Genomic DNA, 24310 nt, shown 5'->3' on the forward strand with positions numbered 1-24310 from the left:
CGCTTGTACCGGGACCCCACAGGGGGGTCCCGATGACTGCCCCATGCTCTCCGCTACCACCAGTGGCGGAGAGCATGGGGCTTTCATTCATTTTTCTTTTTTGATCACTGTGAACAGACATTAGTCTGTTCACAGTGATGCCGGCGGCCATCTTGGATCTGATGGCCGCCACGGGAGGGGGGGTTAGTGACTGGGGCACTAGGGGGGCTGATCTGGGGTCTGATTTTACTTATTTCATCTCCCCCCACCGTGGATTCACGGTGGGGGGAGATGAAATACAGCGGCGGTAGCGGCCCATTATTGACCGCCGTTTCGGCGGTCACTAAGGGGTTAATGGGGGTCAGCTGCGGGATCGCAGCTGATCCTCATTATCTCCGGTGCTGTACACAGATGAGAGCGGGATCGCTGTCCCTGCAGCGATCCCACTCTCATCACAAAGCCCCTGTCAGTCAGGAATGTATATGTACATTCCTACTGCACGGGGCATGTGCAATAGGAACGTATATATACAGATTGCTGACGTGAAGGGGTTAACTTGTTTATTAATGATATTGAGAGTGGAATTAACAGCAATGTCTCTATCTTTGCAGATGACACCAAGCTTTGTAGTACAGTGCAGTCTATCGAAGATGTGTGGATCTTACAAGCTGACTTAGACACACTGAGTGTTTGGGCGTCCACTTGGCAAATGAAGTTCAATGTGGATAAATGTAAAGTTATGCACCTGGGTACTAATAACCCACATGCATCATATGTCCTGGGGGGAGTTACTCTGGGAGAGTCGCTGATGGAGAAGGATCTGGGTGTACTTGTAGATAATACACTACAGAACAGCACACAATGTCAGTCAGCTGCTTCTAAGGCCAGCAGGATATTGTCATGCATTAAAACAGCCATGGACTCACGGGACAGGGATATAATATTACCGCTTTATAAAGCTTTGGTGCGGCCTCATCTGGAGTATGCTGTCCAGTTTTGGAACCCGATTCATAAAAAGGATGTTCTATTGCTGGAGAGGGTACAAAGACTGGCAACTAAACTAATAAGGGGAACGGAGCATCTTAGTTATGAGGAGAGATTAAAAGAATTTAATTTGTTTAGTCTGGAGAAGAGACGTTTAAGGGGAGATATGATAAATTTATTTAAATATATAAATGGCCCCTACAAGAAATATGGGGAAAAGATGTTCCAGGTAAAACCCCCTCAAAGGACAAGGGGGCACTGCCTCCGCCTGGAGAAAAAAAGGTTCAATCTCCGGAGGCGACACCTCTTCTTTACCATGAGAACTGTGAATCTGTGGAACAGTCTACCACAGGATCTGGTCACAGCAAAAACAGTAGAGGGCTTCAAAACAGGCCTAGAGAAGTTCTTAGAGCAAAATAATATAAATGCATATGTTTAGAACCTATCATCCCTCTCCCTTCCCTGTATCCATCCCCTCCTTGTATATCCCCCTTCCCTGTATCCATCCCCTCCTTGGTTGAACTTGATGGACATGTGTCTTTTTTCAACCGTATTAACTATGTAACTATGTAACTGACACTATATAGCCGGGCAGTGCCGGGTACATTTTCTAGTGTACACTGATTATGGGAAATTAACATATAGTGCTATTTCCCTCAATTTATTAGATCAGGCAGGCTTCAATTTCTTTAAAAAAATGTGACGTCACCACACTGTCAATATACCTAAAGATTTTAGCAGGGGGCTCAGATCAAAAGTATCTATACGTGAGTACAAGTATCTTGTTCTGTTACTTCTATCTTCAACTATGCTATCCTGGCAGAGTACACTCCTACATTGGACAAGGCCCTCAACGTTCCACTGCTCTATTCTACTCTCATTTCCTAAAGCCTACTATAACTACCTGTTGCCTGCACCTGCATGCCAAAGTCTTTATGTTATTCTGTTCTGCACTGAAGATTTTAAGTAAATGGAAGTTCTTCTGGTTAAGTCATTGGATTCTGGTCTATTCTTTATTGCACCAACACACCAGTTCATACTTGGGCTACCTAAACATCGAGTGCAGTGCAGTTTGTCTGGGGGTGGGTTCTAACACCAGTCCTGGCCACTGTGAAGTGCCCAAGTGACCCTACATCCACGAGCTGCCACAACACCGCACAAGCTCCCCGGCAAATGACACATATGTTGCAAGAGCATGAGAAAATGTTCTCGCTCTTACTATCTTTCCGCTAGAACAGATCTCTAAAAGATCGGCTGATCCTGAATGAGAGGAAGTGCTTTTGGATTTATAGGATTCAGACTCTTGTCCACAGGGACTAAATGAACTCATTGAACATGTTTGAGGAGTGTTGCTGGTAGTTATTGTTAATCCTGTATGTGCACGCTCACTTGTTATGATGCAGTAGATTACATGGGCTTGTGCAGATTAGTTCCCCCTAAGGATGAAATGAATTGAGGCTGCAGGTCAAAGGACCTGTTTACTTTCCGTAGTTGTACTTGAGCCCACATCCGGTTGCTGTACAAGCCGCCAAGGGATCGGTACCATGGTGCAAATTTGCTATACCAATAGTGTTGAAATGCGGTAAGGAATACACAGATCAACGGATTTGTAACGGATCTCGTGGTATCTCCGAGGATGATGTCCTCTAACTGTGATAGAAAGCTAACATTACTACCAGCAGCAATCTGTTGCTGAAAGGCAATTTACCCTGCTTTATTTAGTGTGCACCAACATGCAATTGTTTGAGGGAGCCAAATACATTATTTATATGGGAGATAGTACACTACTGGTGCCTCAATAGATGGGACAGGCCATGGATGTAACCTAATGGAAGGGGCACTAGAAATGGAAGGAGTTGAATACTTTATTCTACAGGGGTTAGAAGTACAGCAAACTTTTCAAAAGTTCGTTCCGACCGGACTTCCGGATTTTTTTGAAAAGTTCGGTTCCGAATTTCAGATTTTTTCGGATTTCATAGTTTAAAGCATCTATATGATAGGGGGGTAGTGTATTTGGTTGAATTTAGGGCTCTACATGTCAGTAACATCATTATGTTTTCAATATCTCAAAGTCAATTTTTTTTTAGACTTCAATATTCACCATTACAGGGTCTATGCAGGAAATTCACCATTACAGGGTCTATGCAGGAAAAAGGGTCCAACTATAGTACTTGTATATCTGTAAAACACTTTTTTTTCAGAGTTTTATTCTACACACATGCACATGGTATATATTTGTGTCTCAGGAAAATACCTGTTAGGACTCGAGTCAGGCGCTCGGCTCGGCTTTTTCAGCCAAAATGCTTCACATGTTTTTCACATACTCGGCTCTGCTGCTCTTTGTTATACAGAGGCCAGGGTTTCACTCCCCTGGCTGTTCAGCATAGGTGTTGGGTGTGTGCACTGATTATTGATTGACAGCTGACTTACCAGTTAGCTTTCTGTATCTGGCAGGACCTGGAGCCTCAGCCCCAATCAAGTCTGGGGCTGGGACTCCAGGTTGAATAAATATCAGACCTGTGCTCTCATTTCTTGCCTGCGATAGAACCTGGTTCCTCTTGTGTATCTTGACCTAGCATTACTCTGACTTTGTACTTCCGATACCTGACCTTTTGGCTTGGACCTCGACTATTCTTTGGATCACGATTTTGTACCTATACTGACTGGCTGTTACCGACTCGGACCTCTGACTTTCCCTTGCTTGTTTGTTAGTCTTCTCTGTTTTTTGTGTATGCACTTTGCCAGGTTAGGGAACACCGCCCAGTTGTCCGCAGCTGTTTAGAGCTGTCGCGGCAAGCAGGTAGGGCCAGCTGGATTGGGTGCCAGTTCTAGGGCTGCACTCGTCTTGTTTTCCCAGACCCCCTACCTGACAATACCTATGTCATATACACTCTCGCAAGAGTGACAGTATAGTACTTGGATATCTGTATAGCACGTTTTTGTTCTGTGCACCCTTTGCTCTCCTATGCCTAATCTATCTACCTATCTATCTTTCGCCCTCTCTATTTTTCTCTCTCAATCACTATATGTTTCTCCTCTCCGCTTTCCTAATAATCTAGTTGTCTTTGCTTTTGTACAATATCTTCTCAGTACAGCAGCGTGCAGCAGCAGCGTTTTGTCACTGATGAGCTCTGTGCACTGCTAACAGTCTCCTTCCTCTCTCTGTGCAGACTGCCTCATGCGGTCTTCTTAAAGCAATACCGACGTCACACAGGGGGTGGGCTAGTGCAACATCCCTGCTGATTGGATGTGTTCCGGGCATCATGGGAAAGCGCTTTTCCCGCCCAGAACACTTCCTGCTTTCTAAAATGGCGGCTGCCCTTTTAGAAAGCAAGGGGGAAAAAAATAAATTCGGAGCGGACTTTCTAAAAATCCAAATCCGACCGAACTCGGACTTTTGAAAAAATCTGAACCGAATCCCATACGGGCAGAACCGGTTCGCTCATCTCTAGTTAGAAGGGGATTGATGGGGATTTGAATGTGTTTTGTAATATTTCAGTTGTGTGTTTTACAGTACAGTAAAGATTTTCATGAACCAACAATCCAGTAATCCGACTAAGCAGGAACTCCACTGAGCAGGAACACTGGGTTAACTTCACCCACAGCACTCACAGACTGCTTTCACTGGCAGGCTCTATGAGAAGTTGATAACACTGATCCCTGCTATGCTATGGCATAGCAGGTATCACTGCATGCAATGTACTTGTAATGCATCAATGTGAAAATCCCCTAAGGGGACTAAAAATGTGTAAAAAAAAAGTTTTTAAAACTGCCCCAAAGCCCCTCCCCTAATAAAAATTCTAAATCACCCCCCTTTTCCATTTTTAAATAAAACATACTGTAAAAATAATAAAATAAACATATTATATACCGTAGCATGCGTAATTGTCCCGATCAATTAAAATAATAATATTCCCGCACGGTGAACGACGTGAACAAAAAGCTGTAAAAAGCGCCAGAATTGTTGATTTTTTATTACATTTTATATATATAAAAAAAATGTAATAAAAAATTATCAATACGTCTGATATAATATAAGCGTTATACGAGTCACAATAGGGTCATTGTAATCAAACCTATCTGCAAAAAAAAAGTTTTACTGTTAATAACAATCAGGGCCGGGACAAAGGGTAGGCCAGGGTAGGAGATGGCCTAGGGCACCATCTAGTGGTAAATTATAGAGGGTGCAATTGCAGTCTGATTTTTTTTTTTTTTTACTACAGGCTACTGTATTCTGCCTCCTGGTGGCTGCCCCCGCACGCTCACATACCACCAGTGCCCTCATATCCCCCTCACCTGCAGCATCATCAGCTCTGAAGCTACTGCAGGCTCCAGCCCTGCGCTTCCAACAGCAACCCCCCTGTGGATCTCATATGCCGACGGGAGGGCCGGCCTCCGGCTGCTAGCAACGCCCTCTGCAGCCACAACATCCAAACCAGCCCCCTCACCTTACATGTCGCTGGGCGGACCAGGCTCTAGTCCCGCGGCGGCAGTCATATCCGCTCCTCCTCCTGACTCCTATTACGGATCAATGAGCTTCTCAGTACTGTCACGTGATCTCTGAGTAAAGTAGGTGAGGAGTGCAGCTGAGCAGTGAGGTAAGCTCAGCTGCCTCATGATCAGGATGTGGGGGCTACTATGATAGAGGGGGGTAAGCTGTCACCACCCAGGGCCGGCGTTGGGGGGGGGGAGCAAACAGGGCAATTGCCCAGGGCCCCCATCCTGTGTCACAGGCAGGAGCACACAGACAGCGTCCTGCAGCGCCTGGCAGTGATCCCTGGCTACAGCTTATTGCTGCTATTAGGCGTCACACAGAGCCGGGCTCAGGAGTGTGCTGGATCCCCTCCCCCTCCCTCACCATGTGATTTCCTTGTCTTCCTGTTGAGACTGGTGTGGCAGTCGGGACGATGGAGGAGAGGGCTGCAGAGTGAGGATCCCAGCCTGCTGCTGCCATTGACCAGGACTACTACTCCCAGCATGCTGCTAGATGGAGTAAGTATACTGTACATGTAGTGTGTGTATGAATGCTGTGTGTATAATGGATGAATGTAGTGTGTGTTACATGTCATGTGTGTAGTGTGTGGACTGGATGGTTTGGATTTGTATGTGTTTTCATGGATGTGTTAGTGTGTGTATGTGTGTATATATATATATATATATATATATATATATATATATATATAGTATGTGTATTAGCACTGCTGAGACTCCACTGTCCAGCAGAAGTGTAGAGGTGAATAGACTGTGTATAGGAGCTGCAGCCATTCTCTGGCCTCATCAGTCCTATGTAATTTCTGCCGGTGACCACTGAGGCCGCTGATTGGCTGCAGCTCCTATGTATAGTGTATGATTATGTCACTATTGGGTAGTATTGAGTCCTTAGGTGGCCACTGTATGGCAGTAATATTGGTCTATATACAGTGTATATAGAGTTATTATGCGGCGGTCACTCTATGGCAGAAATATTGGTCTGTATATAATGTGTATAGTGTCATTATGCAGTGGTCACTCTATGGCGGTAATATTGGTCAGTATATAGTGTATAGTCATTACCGCTATAGAGTGACCGCTATATAATGACTCTATATATACACTATATACAGACCAATATTATTGCCCTGGAGTGACTGCCACATAATATATGTCTGTATATAAAGTTATTATGTGGTGGTCACTCTATGGCACTAATATTGGTCTGTTTATAGTGTATATAGTCATTATGTGGTGGTCAGTCTATGGCAGTAATATTGGTCTGTATATAGTGTATATAGAGTCATTATGCAGTGGTCAGTCTAAGGCAGTAATATTAGTCTGTATATAGTATCATTATGCGGTGATCAATCTATTGCGGTAATATTGGTCTGTATATAGTGTATATATAGAGTCATTATGTGGCGGTCATGGTGTGGTGCTAATATTGGCCTGTATATAATGTCATTATGCGGTGGTCACTCTGGCAGTAATATTGGCCTATACATTGTGTTTCTTCAATAACAGTATGGAGGTAATATTTGGTTCCGATATATTGATTTTTTTTTTTTTTTTTTTAAACAATGCATATAAATAGTTTTTGTGTTAACAACACTAGCAGCAGTCCCGGCGTAATGGCCCCCACATACAGTATAGCCTTCTGGCTGCCCCAGCATAGTGTACAGTCTCCACACCTGACCCCACATAGTATAGCCCCCAGAGTGTATAGCCCCAGGCTATACACTGTGGGGGCTATACTATGTGGAGGAGGGGTTGAAGACTACACACTAAGGGCCCTATTACACCAACAGATTATCTGACTGATTTTTTTTTTTTTTTTTAGCCAAAGCCAGGAATGGACTAAAAACAGGAAACAGGTATTAAAGGAAAGACTGAGATCTCGCCTCTTTTCACATCCATTCCTGGCTTTGGCTTAAAAAAATCTGTCAGATAATCTGTTGGTGTAATAGGGCCTATGTGGGGGCAGTCAGGAAGTTACACTGTGGAGGCTATGGAGTAATGCACGATGCACCGAAATATCGATACTACTATTGATATTCCGGGCAAGAAACTGGTTTGGTAACAGGATTTCCTTCCTTCCTAATAGTGCAGCTTAACATAAAGTATAGCACAGAGAACACGGCTGGTGGCTAGCTGAGCTTCAGTCATGTTCTCTGTCCTGCCCCAGTCCCCTAGTGTCACCTCCTCGGCCCTGCACACTGTCCGCTCCCAGCAGCGCCAAATTCAAATAGCCGGCACACAGCGATCGCTTGTGCCGGCTATTTTACAGTGTAGATGCCGCTGTCACACCTGACAGCGGCAATTAACCCACCCCCGAGCCGCTCCATATGCAGCAGGGGTCTGCTACATATGGGGCCGCCCCCCCACTGCTAAAGACTGCAGCCTGTGATATTATGGACGGCAGTAATCTAACCATCCCCCTGCCGATGCAGCCGGTCCCCTGGGAGCCGCCCATGCACCCTGCCAGTCCTGCCCCCCATCCTTTCACCCCCGGGAGCCGCCGATGCACCTTGCGGCCCTCGCACTGGCCAGTTCCCTCCCAGCCTACCTTCTTGTGCCTTACACTTCCCAGCCTACCTTCTTGTGCACAAGAAGGTATGCTGGGAGTTATAGTTTTGCAGCAAAAGCCTTCCACCACAACTACAACTCCCAGCATACCTATTTGTGCACTACAACTCCCAGCATACCTTCTTGTGCCTTACACCTCCCAGCATACCTCCTTGTGCACAAGAAGGTATGCTGGGAGTTGTGTCGGGAGGTTGCTGCTGCACAACTACAACTCTCAGCATACTTTCTTGTAGACAATTAGGTATGCTGGATGTTGTAGTGCACAAGAAGGTATGTTGAGAGTTGTAGTGCGCTGTATTTTAGGCGCTTTTGCGCTTTTTTTAACCTTTAAGTATCGAAATGGTATTTTAACAAAAAAAAAAAAAATATTTCGGGGGGGGGGGGCGCGCCATTTGGCTTCTCTGCCTAGGGCACCAAAACTCCTTGTCCCGTCCCTGATAAAAATAGTAAAACATTAGAAAAGCTATGTAAACTGCAAACCGATGTATTCAGACGGACCTAAAGAATAAAGATAGAATGTCAGTTTTACTGTAAAGTGCATTACGTAAACACGAAAGCCCCCCAAAATATGGGGAATTGCATTTTTTATGCCAGTTTCACCCCATAAATGATATTTTGGGGGTTTAGTCATTAATTTTATGGTAGATTGAAAGGCGCCATTACAAAGTACAAGCCCTCACAGATTCAAATCTGCGCCATCAAATCTGCTGCAGATCTGCTGCAGATCCTGTATGTGTGAATGCACCCTTAGGCCATTTTAGACTTTGTCCTTAAGGGGCTATTTAATGATTATAAGATGATTATGAAAGGAATACCCCTTTAAATGAATCAGTCCAAGGCTATGTTCCCGCTAGGTAAAAATAAAGGCAAATAACGTCCGTTGTTGTAAAATAACTCCCATTGATAATGATCCTGGTCATTAATAACGTGCGTTGTTTTGCAACAACGCCTGTTTTCTAATCACAGATAGGAGTACATGACAGTATAAAAGCATCACCGTTAATTGTAATAACTTAAAAAAACAGTCCCCACATGACAAACATCAGACATCTGCCCTCAGGGGTCTGAGATGGTTACTTTCCCAGGATAGCAAGGAGTTGGTGGATGTTTTTTTTTACAAAAGACTGTAGACAGCCTATGCGGCTGGTAAATGGCGGATTTTCCTCTGTAAAGACACAGCATTCCTCCCACTAGCCCAGGAAGAGGTTAGCCAGAGAGGGGGCACAAGGGCTCCCCATTGCCACCCCACGGAGCTGGTGGAAAAGGCGCCCATCGAACAGGAAGAATTTATTGGCAAGGATGAATTTCAACAACTGGATGATAAATGCATTTTGGAGGGTAAAACTGAACTTCTCGTGTACTCAGAAATAACTCAACAGCCAGTACACCCAAGCCATGTTCTATAGAGGTGTAAAGGGCCTCTACGTCAATACTGGCCAGTAGACAGTCATCCTCCAAAACTAGACCATCCAGTCTCCTCAACAGATCCGTTGTATTTCTCTCATACGACGGCAGGGAGGTTACAAACTGTTTTAAAATTCTGTCCACATAATTTCCGATGTTTTGAAAAATGCTGTTGACACCAGAATTAATCAGTCTCCCTTTAAAAGGTACCGTACCTTTGTGCACTTTCAGTAATGCATAAAAGGTAGCCATCACCGGAAAATTGGGAATCAGAAAGTCACATTCCTGGTCCGTGACAAGACAATTATTTTTGGCTTCCAGGACCAGGGATTTTAGATTTGACAAGGAGGGTTCCGTGAGGTCAGTACTAAGTATCTCATAGTTAGTAGTATCCATAAGCAGACACTTTTTTATACTGTGCCGACTCCATGACCAGGGCCGTATTTACCACTAGGCACCCGTGGTCCGGTGCCTAGGGCGGCACCTTGCAGTGGAGGTAGCACCAGGGAGCAGGTGGAAAGAAAAAACATTTTTTTTTTTTTTTTTTAGTCTCTCACCTCCTGTTCAGACTTGCCAGTAAATCTGGTGTCTTTTCCAGGGGGGTGGGGGGTATGGTGGTATTGGTCAGGCCTGGTATGGCCAATCGGTGCGTGAAGATGGGACGTCTTCAGGTTTAGTGCCTAGGGCAGCAGCAAGAGTTAATACGGCTCTGTCCATGACCACCATGTTACCCCCCTTGTCCGATGGTTTGATTATTAAGGATTTATCATTTTCAAGGTTACATATAGCTGCCATCTCTGATTCAGTGTAGTTCAGGCAGGCTCATGGTTTAAGTCTTTATATGTCTTTAACCACTAAATCCAGAAAAACATCAAGGCAGAATATCTCTCCCAGGGGTGGCATACCCTTGTTTTTGGTACGCAAGTCAGTAAAGGGCCCTTCACAGCTTACTCGCTCCCCCTCTTCCAGGAGATCTACCAGGATATTAGCTCACTCCAAGACAGGAATGCTTCATTCAAGACATTGTCTTTTTTCCTGAGGGCACAGAAAGTAAAACTGCCACAGAAAGTAAGACAAATCCCAAAATGTTATTCACCTATATAAATAACAAAAGACTTAAAACTTAAAATGTTGGTCCCCTCAAAAATAATCTGGGTGTAATGGTAGAGGGGGAAGGAGAAAAGGCCAATCTGTGAATACAGTAGAGAAGAATGTATTTAGTAGAGGAGAATCCCATAACAGATGACATGACTAGGGATAATGTAAATCCTCCCATAAATCTCACCTAACACAACAAGAAGTGGGGCGACACCTTAAAAACATTAAAATCCATAAGTCACCGGGCCCAGAAGGTATCTATCCTAGAGTTAAGTACTGTGTTAGACAGACTCTTATTCCTAATATTTAAAGATTCTATAATGACAGGGATTGTTCCACAGGACTGGCGCATAGCTAATGTGGTATCAATATTCAAGAAGGGGTCAAAGAGTGATCCTGGAAACTATAGTCCCATAAGTCTAACATCTATAGTCGGTACAGTATTTGAGGGGTTTGTAAGAGATGCTATAGTGGAGTTTCTTAATGAAAATAATCTTATAACACTGCACCAGCATGGATTTATGAGAGATCAGTCCTGTCAGACTAATCTGATCGGCTTCTATGAAGAGGTCAGTTAAAGACTGGATTTGGGGGAGGCTGTGGATGTTGTGTATCTGGACTTTTCATACTGTGCCGCATGAAAGGTTAATCTACAAAATGAGGATGCTGGAACTGGGGGAAAACATGTACAAATGGGTAAGTAACTGGTTGTGTGTTAAGAACTCACCTGCCAGGGCTCCTGCGGCGTCATCTGCTCTCCCGGCTCCGTCAGTCGGCGGCATGACTCAGCGCCGACGCGGCCGCGCCAGCCGGGTGACGTCACGGAAACCCGATGGCGTCCTTGGTTACCAGGGACGCCGCGGCTCCGAGTCACTCGCGGCGGCCGCCCAGACGCTACAGCTGAACGGCATCATGCTCGGGCTGAGGGGCGGATCGCTTCCCCACTCAGTCCGTAGCATGACAGCTGCTGTGTGTTTGGGATCAGGGGGTCGGGCCAATGATGTGCTGGTCCGGCCCCCTGACCCAGTATAAGTATGATTCACTTACCAGCTCACTTCGCTGGCTATTAGTTGTCTCTGATCCCAGCTCCCCAGTTCCCTGCATTCTGCCCTATCGTTTCTCTATTGTCTTGCCTGGATTCTGACCTTTTGCCTGTCCCCTGACTCTCCGTTTGTTTCTGATTTTGTACTGCGTTGCTCGTTCGGTTTCTGACTCGGCTAGTTGACTTCCCGAATTGTGTTTGTCTGTCTGTCTGCGTTTTATGTTGTGCACGTATACAGTATAGGGATTGTCTTCGTGGTTGTCCGCGACCGCTTAGGGTCGACCGAGGCAAGTAGGCAGGTGACAGTGGGTGGGGTCAGATTCAGGGCCCACTGTCTGGTGTCTTGTCTTCACCTGCTATTCCTGACATTGTGTGATAGAAAACAGAGGGTGGTCATTGATGGAACATATTCAAATTAAGCTTTAGTTAATAGAGGGGTATCACAGGAGTCAGTGTTGGAGAATAGAATCTCCATTTTTGCAGATAATACTAAACTAGGTAGAGTAATCACCACAGAGGATGATAATATGTTACAGAGGGATTTGGAGAAGCTGGAGGCTTGGGCAGTGAAATGGCAAATGAAATTTAATGTGGATAAATGTAAGGCATTTGAACTGTAGAAATAATAAGTACAGTTATGTGCTAAATAATAAAACACTGGGTAAAACTGCTTCTGAAAAGGACCCGGGGGTATTGGTGGACAGCAAACTCAACTTTAGTGATCAGTGCCAGGCAGCAGCTGCCAACGTTAATAAAATAATGGGATGCATCAAAAGAGGCATAAATGCGAAAGATGAGAACATAGTTTTGCCTCTTTATAAACCACTGGTCGGACCATACATGGAATACTGTGTACAGTTTTGGGCACCGGTATATAAGAAGGACACAGATGAAATGTAGCGGGTGCAGAGGAGGGCGACAAAGGACATTAAGGGAATGGGTGGGTTACAGTACCAGGACAGGCTATCAAGCTTGGGGTTATTTACACTAGAAAAAGGACGTCTTAGGGGCGATCTGATTACAATGTACAAATATATGAATGGACAGTACAGAGATCTTTGTAGTGGTCTTTTTACTCCTAGGTCTGTAACCATGACAAGGGGGCATCCTCTACGTCTAGAGGAAAGAAGATTTCACCATCAGCATCGGCACGGGTTCTGTAATGTACGAGCGGTAAGACTGTGGAACTCTCTGCCACATGATGTTGTCATGGCCGATTCATTAAAGCAACTCTGTACCCACAATCTGACCCCCCCAAACCACTTGTACCTTCGGATAGCTTTAATCCAATATCTGTCCTGCGGTCTGTTTGGCAGGTGATGCAGTTATTGTCTTAAAAAACAACTTTTAAACTTACAGCACAGTGCCCTATGGGTGTGGCTTGGAATGTCTGTGCCCTAACTTTGCACCACCCCTCTGTCCCTCCTACCCACCCTCTTCATCAATAGGAATGCCACTGGAACATTTTCTCTATGCTGAACATTTGCACAGGTGTCTTAATGATCCAGCCCATGTGCCGGGCTGGCACAGCTGACGAATAGTAGGCAATCTACCTGGAGCATTCCTAATGCTGAGGAGGGACAGAGATTGTGCCAGCCTAATGCATACACAATCTAGACCACTCCCGTAGGGCACGGGGCTGCCAGTTTAAAAGTTGTTTTTTAGAACAATAACTGCATCACCTGCCAATTGAACCCCAGGTCAGATCTTTGATTAAAAGCAGCCATCTGAAGGTACAAGCGGTTTGGGGGGGGGGGGCAGATTGTGGGTACAGAGTCACTTTAAATAAGTTCAAGGGAGGCCTGGATTCTTTTCTAGAACAACATAATATTACAAGTTATGGGCATTAGATTTCTGGTGATACGTTGATCCAGGGATTATTCTGATTGCCATTGGAGTCGGGAATTTTCTCCCTGGGATGGGGCGGTTGTCTTCTGCCTCATAGGGGTTTTTGCCTTCTCCTGGATTAACACAGGAGGGTTTCCCTAGGTTGAACCTGATGGACTCTTGTCTTCTTTCAACCTTATTAAATATGTTACTATGTTACTATACTTATGCCACCTCAACTTTCTTATAAAAATATTTATATTTTTCACCCAATTAAATTTGCTAAATGTGTTATTGGGGACAAAACCCCAGTCTTTTACTCAGGACACACATCTTAGAGGGTGAAAGAGATTTATTAGAAAAATTAATTACCTGCAGTTAATTAGGTGTTACATCTGGGTACGGCTTCTCAGAGGGTAGTCTCTGTCTAAAAAATCCTGTGATCTGTTGCTACCTCGGCCTTACTATTTTTTTTTTTACCACCTCTACCTCCACCACCTGTACCCTCCCTCTGTTCTCTCCTTCTAAATCTGATTGTTCAGCTTCTGTGAAGGAGTATTCGTTGTCTGATTCTTTGGATGTAGGTTTGGAAAAAAAACGTTGTAAACCTCATTGTCCTTAAAGTCCTGTAAATGCCTAATGAATTGTTTGGGTTTCCTTTCCTTAAGATGGTATTGGAACCTTTCTATACTGATCTTAAGTTGGGCTTCCTGTGCGTTGTACTCAGATTCTTTGGAAAAACCCTGTCCAATCTCAATTTGTTCCTTCAATTTAGTCTCAATGTTGGCCAGAGTAATCTTCTCTTCATCCAACAGAACCCCCATGAACCTAAGAGAACTACCTGTTTCCTCCTCCCACCTTTGTATCAAGTTCCCATTCCTAGAACGTGTGGCAGGTACAAGGGTCATGCGTAGTCCCCTTGAGATCTCATGCTTCAGATAGTTCTGCAAGCTTTGAACCTCCCACCAAGAGGTGGAATGTTCTTCATACAATCTCATTAACTCCTGAAATGCTGTTTTAAATGCCGGGGTATATTTTTTCTGAATATATGTTTTATCAGATAAAAATGTTCTGCACGTCTGTCGTCCAAGTCTCAGGGGGAGATTTATCAAAGGGTGTACAATTTAGGCCTTATTCAACGTAATTACGGATCCGAGTTAGTGCACATTGATGTCCATTGTCCTATTTACACTATCAGTAGCAGAAATGGATGAAAATCAATCCTGAAAAAAAAAGGACATGTCCTAGTAGGGACCCGGTGCGGACCCTGATTTATTTACGGATGGCATCCGTATTTCTGTAAAAAAATATGGATAACTCATGCTCCTATTTGCACAGCAGTTTATAGAAGTGCTGGGATCTTTAGTTCTCCGGATCTCTGTTGCTGCACATCTTGTGCCAATTGTCGCAGAATCCTAGTTACAGTATCCTGTGCCGATTGTAGCAGAATCCTAGTTACAGTATTGTGTGCCGATTGTAGCAGAATCCTAGTTAAAGTATCGTGTGCCGATTGTAGCAGAATCCTAGTTACAGTATGGTGTGCCGATTGTAGCAGAATTCCAGCAGTGTTGGTGATTATATAATCAGAGAGCTGGGATCTGTAGTACTCCACAAGCTGAAGACCAGGGTGCCTGCTCTAAGATCTGGGGAGAGATAGTTGGAAAAAACACTGCCGGTGGCACCTCTCACCCTTTCAATGATGACACAGTTCCAGGGACGATCTTCTTGATAGTGAGCTGCACCTCCCTAACTTTTGTAACTTCTGCCATCAACTACTCCACTGTATTGCCACATTCTTGCTGTCACCTGCAGTCCTATGTAACACCACAGTGACACAGTGATATCAGACAATGTAGTAGATGTCAGTCCCATATGCAGACCTGATATTTCCCCAACCACCAGTACTGCATGAAAGCTGTTCCCAGCACCTTAGACAACCCCCCGTGCCTGAAATCATGTAAAACGTCTGTGAATATTTTTGGAGAAAACTAAAGGTGTTTATTGTGTGTGGGAATATGTAAATCTGTTCTCAAAGAAAAAAAAAACTTTTTCTCCCAAACTATTGTCTTATCTTACCACAGAGCCTTGTCCTAACATTGTGTAGGAAAAGATGCAGAGATTTGCTACTTACACAGCCCTATGGCTCTCCGATGCGATCTCCTTCTTGTCCTGTGCCGATCTCTCTCTCTCTGCCATTCATTCACTGCTCAGTAACTCTTAATTGATTCATTCATACTTTTCCTAACCACATTGTAAACACCAATTTATTATGCTAATTGGTAATGATGAGTGACAGCTGGGCTACAAACGTACAATAGCTGTCCTGTCAGTGTAGACAACTATGGCAGGGCAGCATTAACATTAAAGACTGAACCCCATAGAAAACCATTAGGACAGATAGAGTTGCCCAGCTGTCACTCATCATTACCAATTAGCACAATAAATTGGTGTTTACAATGTGGTTAGGAAAAGTGTGAATGAATCAATTAAGAGTTACTGAGCAGTGAATGAATGGCAGAGAGAGAGAGAGAGAGATCGACACAGGACAATAAGGAAATCGCATCAGAGAGCCATAGGGCTGTGTAAGTAGGAAATCTCTGCATCTTTTCCTACACAATGTTAGGACAAGGCTCTGTGGTAAGATAAGACAATAGTTTTGGAGAAAAATTAAGGTGTTTTTTCTTTGTGAACATTACTCATCAGGTGATCGTCAGAAGTAGCAAATAGCAATGATCACCTGAATATGTCTAGATCTGTTCCCACACACAAAAAAACACCTTTAATTTTTCTCCAAAACTAGTCTTATCTTACCACAGAGCCTTGTCCTAACATTGTGTAGGAAAAGATGCAGAGATTTCCTACTAACACAGCCCTATGGCTCTCTGATGCGATCTCCTTCTTGTCCTGTGCCGATCTCTCTCTCTCTGCCATTCATTCACTGCTCAGTAACTCTTAATTGATTCATTCATACTTTTCCTAACCACATTGTAAACACCAATTTATTGTGCTAATTGGTAATGATGAGTGACAGCTGGGCTACTCTATCTGTCCTAATGGTTGTCTATGGGGCCATAGTTGTCTACACTGACAGGACAGCTATTGTACGTTTGTAGCCCAGCTGTCACTCATCATTACCAATTAGCATAATAAATTGGTGTTTACAATGTGGTTAGGAAAAGTGTAAATGAATCAATTAAGAGTTACTGAGCAGTGAATTAATGGCAGAGAGAGAGAGAGAGAGAGAGAGAGAGAGAGAGAGAGAGAGAGAGATCGGCACAGGACAAGAAGGAGATGGCATCAGAGAGCCATAGGGCTGTGTAAGTAGGAAATCTCTGCATCTTTTCCTACACAATGTTAGGACAAGGCTCTGTGGTAAGATAAGACAATAGTTTGGGAGAAAAAGTTTTTTTTTTTCTTTGAGAACAGATTTACATATTCCCACACACAATAAACACCTTTAGTTTTCTCCAAAAATAGTTTGGGAGAAAAATTAAGGTGTTTTTTGTGTGTGGGAACAGATCTAGACATATTCAGGTGATCATTGCTATTTGCTACTTCTGACGATCACCTGATGAGTAATGTTCACAAAGAAAAAACACCTTAATTTTTCTCCCAAACTATTGTCTTATCTTACCACAGAGCCTTGTCCTAACATTGTGTAGGAAAAGATGCAGAGATTTGCTACTTACACAGCCCTATGGCTCTCTGATGCGATCTCCTTCTTGTCCTGTGCGATCCTCCTGTACCGCTCTCTCTCTGCCATGTTCATGGATATGTAATAGGTCCGAAAATAAATAGTAAGGAAGGTTAAAAAAAAGGTTAAAAATAGTTCATATCAGTTAATAGCAGTTCATAGGTTTTTATCACATTCATCTGATATGCATAATTGTGTATTTATGAGATCATTAGCAGCATTAGATTATTAGCATCATTGGACAATTAGCAGCAATAGATGATTAGCATCGTTGGATACTCACCAGCATTTGGTGATGATCGGCATTAGATACTTAACAATAATAGATGATTGGCAGCTTTGGATACTGTTTGGTAATTGGCAGCGTTTGGTGATGAATTATGTGATAACAGCAGTTTGTGACAGCACTGTATTCTTTATTTATATCTCGATGGTTGATACAGTGCATGTAATTTGAGAAAAACGCTGTAGCTCTCTGTGCTGTGAGATCGGCGATTTCCACAGGGATTCACTAAGCAGCATGTATATTAGACACCTCTCACCCTTCTGAAGTCTGGTCCAGCAACGGATGGAATACGGATGTCCAATCCGCAATTTCTCATGGGTTATTTCAGGACCAGAAAAAAATACTGAACGTGTGCATGAGGCCTTAGACTGGTGCAAACTGCCCACAGCAACCAATCACAGCTCAGCTTTCCTTTCAGCACTGCCTAAAGCTGAGCTGTGATTGGTTGCTGTGGGCAGTTTGCACCAGTCTAAATTTTACGCCCTTTGATAAATCTGCCCCTCAGTGTTAATACCAGCTGCCAAAAAATCTGCCATACCAATGAAAGAAAATCTAACAATTCTCAGAACGACTAAACCAAATATAGGCCAGCATCTAATTGCACCTATCAACATTATACAATCAGCTCCTCTCAGAGCACTTTAGTCAATTCCCATTAACGATACGTGAGAAATGGGAGGCGGATGTGGGAAGTCTGTCTGATGAAAACTGGAGCGACATTCTTGAACTTACCACCATGGTTTCTCTTAGTGAATCCCAGCGGCTCTCACAGCTATTCTTATTACATAGAGCCTATAAGACACCCATACTTCTCCATAAAATTGGTGCTTGGCCGACTGCAGACTGTCCACGGTGCCACTCAGAGAATGCCTCACTACTGCATATGATATGGGCGTGTAGCCAGCTAGAGACCTTCTGGAAGGGGATACTGGATATAGTCACTAAAATATACGGCCTCTCTCTACCTATGGAACCAAAAACTTGCATACTGGGGATTATGGAGCTCCCAAATATAGACGATACTGACATGATCGCAATTCAAAGAATGCTATATCAGGCACGGAAAGTAATCGCATCCAGGTGGATTCAGACAGACCCCCCTACAACACAGGAATTTATCGCCAAAATGAACCTCACCATCAGACTGGAAAGAGGTGTTTATGTTAGGAGGAAATGCCCGCACAAATTTGAAAAAATATGGGGGCGTTGGATAGACACGGCAGGACTACCCTCGAGGTCCTTATGGGACTGTTGTAGAAACCCTATACAGGTCATGCTCAACTCAATGACAAGCAGCCATTAATGCAAAACGTCAAACGGATATGCGTATCCTATTTCTTACACTATATGGTCTATTGTAGGGCTTAGATGTGTCTATGGAACTTTTTATAATATGATCTCCCCCGTGCTACGATACACGTGTATGATTGTTCACTTTTTTTTTTTTTTTTTTTCCCTTAGTTAAGGTTATCTACTAATGACTGATCTTGTTCTTTTCTTGTTCCTTCATCGGTAATTGGGACTCTAATTGTACCTAACACAAGAGCATGTTAAGTCGCTTCCAATGTTACATGATATACTATTACACGATGTAATTATTTGATTGTAGATACCCCTTTTTATGTTTCCCTCATTATATCTGTGTTTAAAAATAGTTTTGTTAAAAAACCAAATAAAAACTATCTGATTTAAAAGTACACTAATCACAGATAGGGGTATATGAAAGTATAAAAGCATCACCTTTAATTGTAATAACTTAAAAAACAGTCCCCACATGACAAACATCGGACATACAAAGGAGCCAACGACTTATAAGAACTTCCTATAACACCTATAACGCCTGTTTTCTGTCCAAATTTTTACCTAGTGGGAACATAACATAGCAGTGTTTTACCTGCTAGAAAGTGCAAAAATACATTATATATACATGAACTGATTTTGCATGAATATCATAAAACTATGATAGCATTTGTCCTATAATATAATGAATAAAATTATTTAATTAAACAAACCTTTTTGGATTTCGCTCATTACCAATGTCTCTATGGTGTAAGACTGCTTTTGCTTTTGAAATATTATTAGCAGCACGTTCAATCTGCATCCCTGCAGCTACAACCCTGAATTAAAACAAAAAAAACATAAAATTAATTCTGTTAGGCTTTGCCTGGACATTCTAGATTACAGCAGTTCAGGATCTTAGGAAAGCCTCTTTGATACTTTGCATAGCAGAATAAAAGCGTTTTCCTTTGCTATGAAAGCACAGATAGATATATAAAAGTCACCATGGGTTGACATTTATTAAAAAGGTATTCCCACCCAAAACATTTTTAACACCCTGTTATAGCCCATCCATGGTTTTACATATTGGTCAAAGCACATTCTTATGTGTTTTTAGCGGTTTTGGTGCTTGTTGTGCAGACTCAACCCCTATGGATGCAAGAAAGAAGCTAAACAAACTCCACTCCAACACTGCTCCTTTCTCCTGGCCCCCACCCTTTGTGTCAGGGATCACGTGTCCTCGCTCTCTCTCTTCAATTTTAGCGATCATAACCCTGCCCACTGAAGAGAGGGAGGACATCTGACCCACTAACATCACCTTCAGTGTGCCTGCCTCGACTAAGCTGAACTGTCTCTCCACTTGTGGCTCCCTCATGATGCAGCTTCTTCCCCGTGCGCTCTTTCCCTCTGCGGCTCCCTCCTTCTGTGGCTTCTTCCCCATGTGGCTTTTTGCGTGTGTGGCTCTCTTCTCCTGCAGTTCTCCCCCCTGCAGCTCCCTGTGCGTGTCTCTCCTTCTGTGATTCCCTCCCTAGAGCCTATTTCCCAATGCAGCTCTCTCCCTGTGAGGCTCCCTCCCCCTCCTTCCCTGCGCGGCTTAACCCATTACGACGCCCCCCGTCCAACATTCCCCCCCATGCGGTTCCCCCTTGTGAAGCTTCTTACCCCTTGTGGCTTTCTCCCCCTGCCTCTTCTTCCTCTATGACGCTCCTTCCCCTGCATCTGCATCCTCCCTCCCCAGGAGAACTCTGTGTGGCCTCTTAGTGATGTTATAAAGATTGGTAGTGCCTGAGTGCATGTAAAGTACTAAACAGTACCAATGTTTATACATGTAAACTGTAAAAAAAAAAAAAAGAATAATAACAAAGTCACTTATTGCCAGGGTGTTACATGAGTATTGCCAGGAGGGGTTGCATGAATAATGACAGGAGGTGTTGCAGGAGTAATTCTAGAAGGTGTTGCATGAGTAATGCCAGTAGGTGTTGCAGGAGTAATGCCAGGAGGTGTTGCATGAGTATTGCCAGGAGTATATTGTAATGCCTCACTAATTACTATTGTCAGGGATTGTTCAGCTCTTTTTTAGTTGCAGCTTCAGTTGCACAGGAAAGACAGTCCTGTGTTTACTGTGCAAGGTAGTAATTACCAGTAATGGGCAGAAAAGAAAGTTAATGGTGCTGATACAAACGGACCAATTAGGGAGAAGCACTGCATGATGGGAAATGTAGTTTCCTGGCGGCGCCATCTTGGATTCTAACAGGCTTTTTAGAAAAAATGGCAGCAACTAGAAAGATGGGGGATGGTTCAAAATATTCAGGGGGACTTGGTGAGTACGAACAGTTAGGCTTGGAGCATTTTATTTTTTTGGCTCTAGGTGGGATTACCCCTTTAAGTCCAGCATTTTTTGTGTTGGGCTTAAAAATGTCCCCGCAATGCAGAGGCTCTGAGGATGTATGTAGAGGCACAATGCCTCTACATAAATTCTGTATGCACCAGAGCCTCTTCATGCACACAAAGCAACTCCGTGTGAATTGGCCCTGAGGGTGTGTTTACACAGACATAGTTATCTGAGAAGTTATTGAAGCCAAAGCCAGGAACAGAGAACAGGTCATAAATAAAAGACTGATGTGGTGTCCTACCACAGGTGTTACAGTTATATACACCCTTCGCAAAAGTCTGTACATATTGTACTATTGTGGTGATGTAGTACTAAAGTTTGCCACTAGATGTCAATGTATTGTATATGTGTATTTGGAAGCCGCACAGCTGAAGGATGTAAAGGGTTATAGTCTCTTTATGTGTCACCTAAATCTGCAGACCAGTAGGAACCTGTCTTTCTTCTCTCCTATCACCTCTCTTCTTGTTTCTCCTGTTGCATTCTTCACCCACTCACAGCGCACTTTAGTTACGCTAGAGTCACATGGGTGAAGGAGGTGCCAAGGTCTTTCGTGTTAGGCATTGTGGAGGAAGGACACAAGCTAGATAGCTCTCCAAAGTGGTCCTGTCAGGGCCCTGGCCCTCTGCCAGGTCCCCTACTTAAGCTTAGTCTTAGCTAGAACCTCGTATGGGTAGGAGGCAAGACCGTACACCTCTAACAACTTTCTTACTAGTAACGCTACACAGCACTATGCACTGTTAAACCCCTCCTAAGAGAGGAATAGCCAGAGACAACCTCAACCCACACAGAGGACAAGTAGTGTCAACAGGACAGTATCCACAACAAAAGCCAGAGAGCTAGGAACTGATCCGGATAGAGCCAGGTAACAAGGTCTGGGGCCTGTGTCACCCTCTAGGAAGGTTCAGCCGAGTCTAGTGGGCATAACATGGTGTGAAGACTAATTCAAGGTCAATACACGGGCACAGGTGTTCTTCTTCTTTTAAGTACTCTACCTCATCCTCTAACATCCCGGCACAGCTAAGTACTACATTGGTTGAGACTCTTGCGGCATCCTCCTCTCTGCTACTCTGCTTCTTCGTATTACTCAGCACACTACTCAGTCAACACGACTATAACCTACATTGCACTTTTACTACAGATCAGGTTGCTGTATTGTCAAGTATTTATTTTGAACTATTGTAAAGTGTGTTATCAAGTGCTTTATCCAGAGAAACCGCAAACTGTTGAATCTGTATGACCTGCTGCACATTTGCAACTTCAAGTAAACCAAACTACTTCACGTTACAGAGACTGTGATTTCTCACTATCTACCTAAACCGCACACACCGCAACCTTGGGACACTTCCCCTTTCTGTGGGTGGCAGGTTTGACAGTCCGGGAGGGTCACTACACCACTCTGGCCATTCATGATCACTATAACCCAAGGAACCCAGTAGCAACCCGGCAGGACACTGACCACAGGGGAAAAGGGTACAACCAGCCTTGTAAACTAAAAGCAGGTGTGCCATCACACCTGTGTGCCCAACTGGCACTGGCATCACGAAATAACACTCCAAGGTCTGGCTGGATCTCGGCCAAACACCTCCAGCCTACAAAAACTGACGTAAAGTTATTTGGTAAAAGACATTTTTCTCACCTAGTATCACGTCTGTATAATATGACAATCACTGATCTAAAATGCAATACTATCTCTAAATTATACCCAGAATGTGTCTTTCGATGTACCATGATTGTTCTGTGTGCTCACAGGTTTTTAAGCCTTAGATGCCTCATAAAATGTCTAAAATACAGCTATTTTCATCATTTAAACTCTTAAAGGGGTAGTCAAGTGCTATGGTCTTTAAACACGAGGAGAAGAAAACGAAAGTGTAAAAATGAAAATTGACCTTAAGTGTCCTTAAAGGGGTATTCCACTCAAACATAACTTCTGATATGTTACTGCCCATTGTGAGACTAACAATTTATTCCCCCCTCCCCTGAGGCAGATTATGCAACCTCTCCTTGACTGGCTTTAATTGCAACATTGTAGCTTTTTTTATGCTGGGAGGACTATTTTGAGGTCAAGTTGCTAATGAACTCACTGTGATTACTCTCCCTTAATTACTTGTTTACAACATGAATGAAATAATTATTAGGGCCCTATTACACGGGACGATTATCGTGCAAAAAAAGTTATGTCGTTCAAATTTAAACGATTGAATTGTAATTCTGTGTAATTGCGGGCAACGATCGAAAAATCGTTGGTATGTCGTTGATCGTTGATATAGATCTGAACCTAAAATCATCGTTAATCGTTCGCTAATCAGTTGCTGTAATTCCTCATTTGTTCGCTCAAGTCCCGTACTTTTTCACTAATCGTTCAGTGTAACTGCACATTGTTCATTGTTTTGCTGGGATCAGATGGAGTAAACGATCACAGTAATGATCGCAATAACGATCGTAGTAGCGATTGTAACTAACGATTATCGTTCTGTGTAATACGGTCAACGATTTCAGGTTGATGATAAACAATCTTGTTTGCGATCGTTTATCGTTAGTCGTTAATCGTTAACCCCTTAGGGACCAAGCCTATTTGGACCTTAATGACCAGGCTCATTTTTCAAAATCTGACCTGTCTCACTTTATGTGCTTATAGCTCAGTGATGCTTTAACGTATGCTAGCGATTCTGAGATTGTTTTTTCCGTAACATATGGTACTTTATGTTAGTGGCAAAATTTGGTCACTGTCTTGTGTGTTTTTTGTGAAAAAAATCAAAATATCATGAAAAATTTGAAAAATTTTCACTTTATGAACTTTGAAATTCTTTGCTTCTAAAAAAAGAAAGTCACATGGCAAAAATTTGTTCGTAAGCCACATTATAAATATGTCCTCTTTATTCTGGCTTCATTTCGTAAACATATTTCACTTTTTTAGGGTGTTATGGGGCTTAGAAATTTATCAGCAAATTATCACATTTTCATGAAATTTCCAAAACTGATTTTTTTTTAGGGACCAGTTCTTTTTTTAAGTTGATTTAGGAGGCTTGTATACTGGACACCCCCATAGGTGACCCCATTTTGGAAACTAGACACCTCAAAGAATTAATCTAGGGGTATAATGAGCATTTTAACCCTACAAGGGCTGGAGGAAAGTATTCACAATTAGGCCGGAAAAAAATGGAAAATAGAAATTTTCCAATAATATATTTGTTAAGATTAAAGTATCTCATTTTCATAATAAGCATGAGAGAAAATGCACCCCAAGTTTTGTAACACAGGTTTTGCTGA

At 43.2% G+C, this 24310-nt stretch overlaps 1 protein-coding gene and 1 long non-coding RNA gene across 5 annotated transcripts in view; one reads left to right on the forward strand and one right to left on the reverse strand.

The window, feature by feature from the left end:
* LOC138797589 (uncharacterized) overlaps positions 1 to 24310 on the forward strand; it is a 150683-nt gene that overhangs the window by 77593 nt on the left and 48780 nt on the right. The window lies entirely within an intron of this gene.
* The window catches only part of LOC138797587 (beta-1,4-galactosyltransferase 1-like), a 260610-nt gene that overhangs the window by 41739 nt on the left and 194561 nt on the right, over positions 1 to 24310 (reverse strand). For all 4 annotated transcript variants that reach the window (XM_069977940.1, XM_069977941.1, XM_069977938.1 and 1 more), the window contains one exon: positions 19386 to 19490. In XM_069977940.1, coding sequence (XP_069834041.1) covers positions 19386 to 19490 — 105 coding nt within the window. The remainder of the gene's footprint in view (positions 1 to 19385; positions 19491 to 24310) is intronic.

This window comes from Dendropsophus ebraccatus, chromosome 7, assembly GCF_027789765.1.
Source record: "Dendropsophus ebraccatus isolate aDenEbr1 chromosome 7, aDenEbr1.pat, whole genome shotgun sequence".
Classification (NCBI taxonomy): domain Eukaryota; kingdom Metazoa; phylum Chordata; class Amphibia; order Anura; family Hylidae; genus Dendropsophus; species Dendropsophus ebraccatus.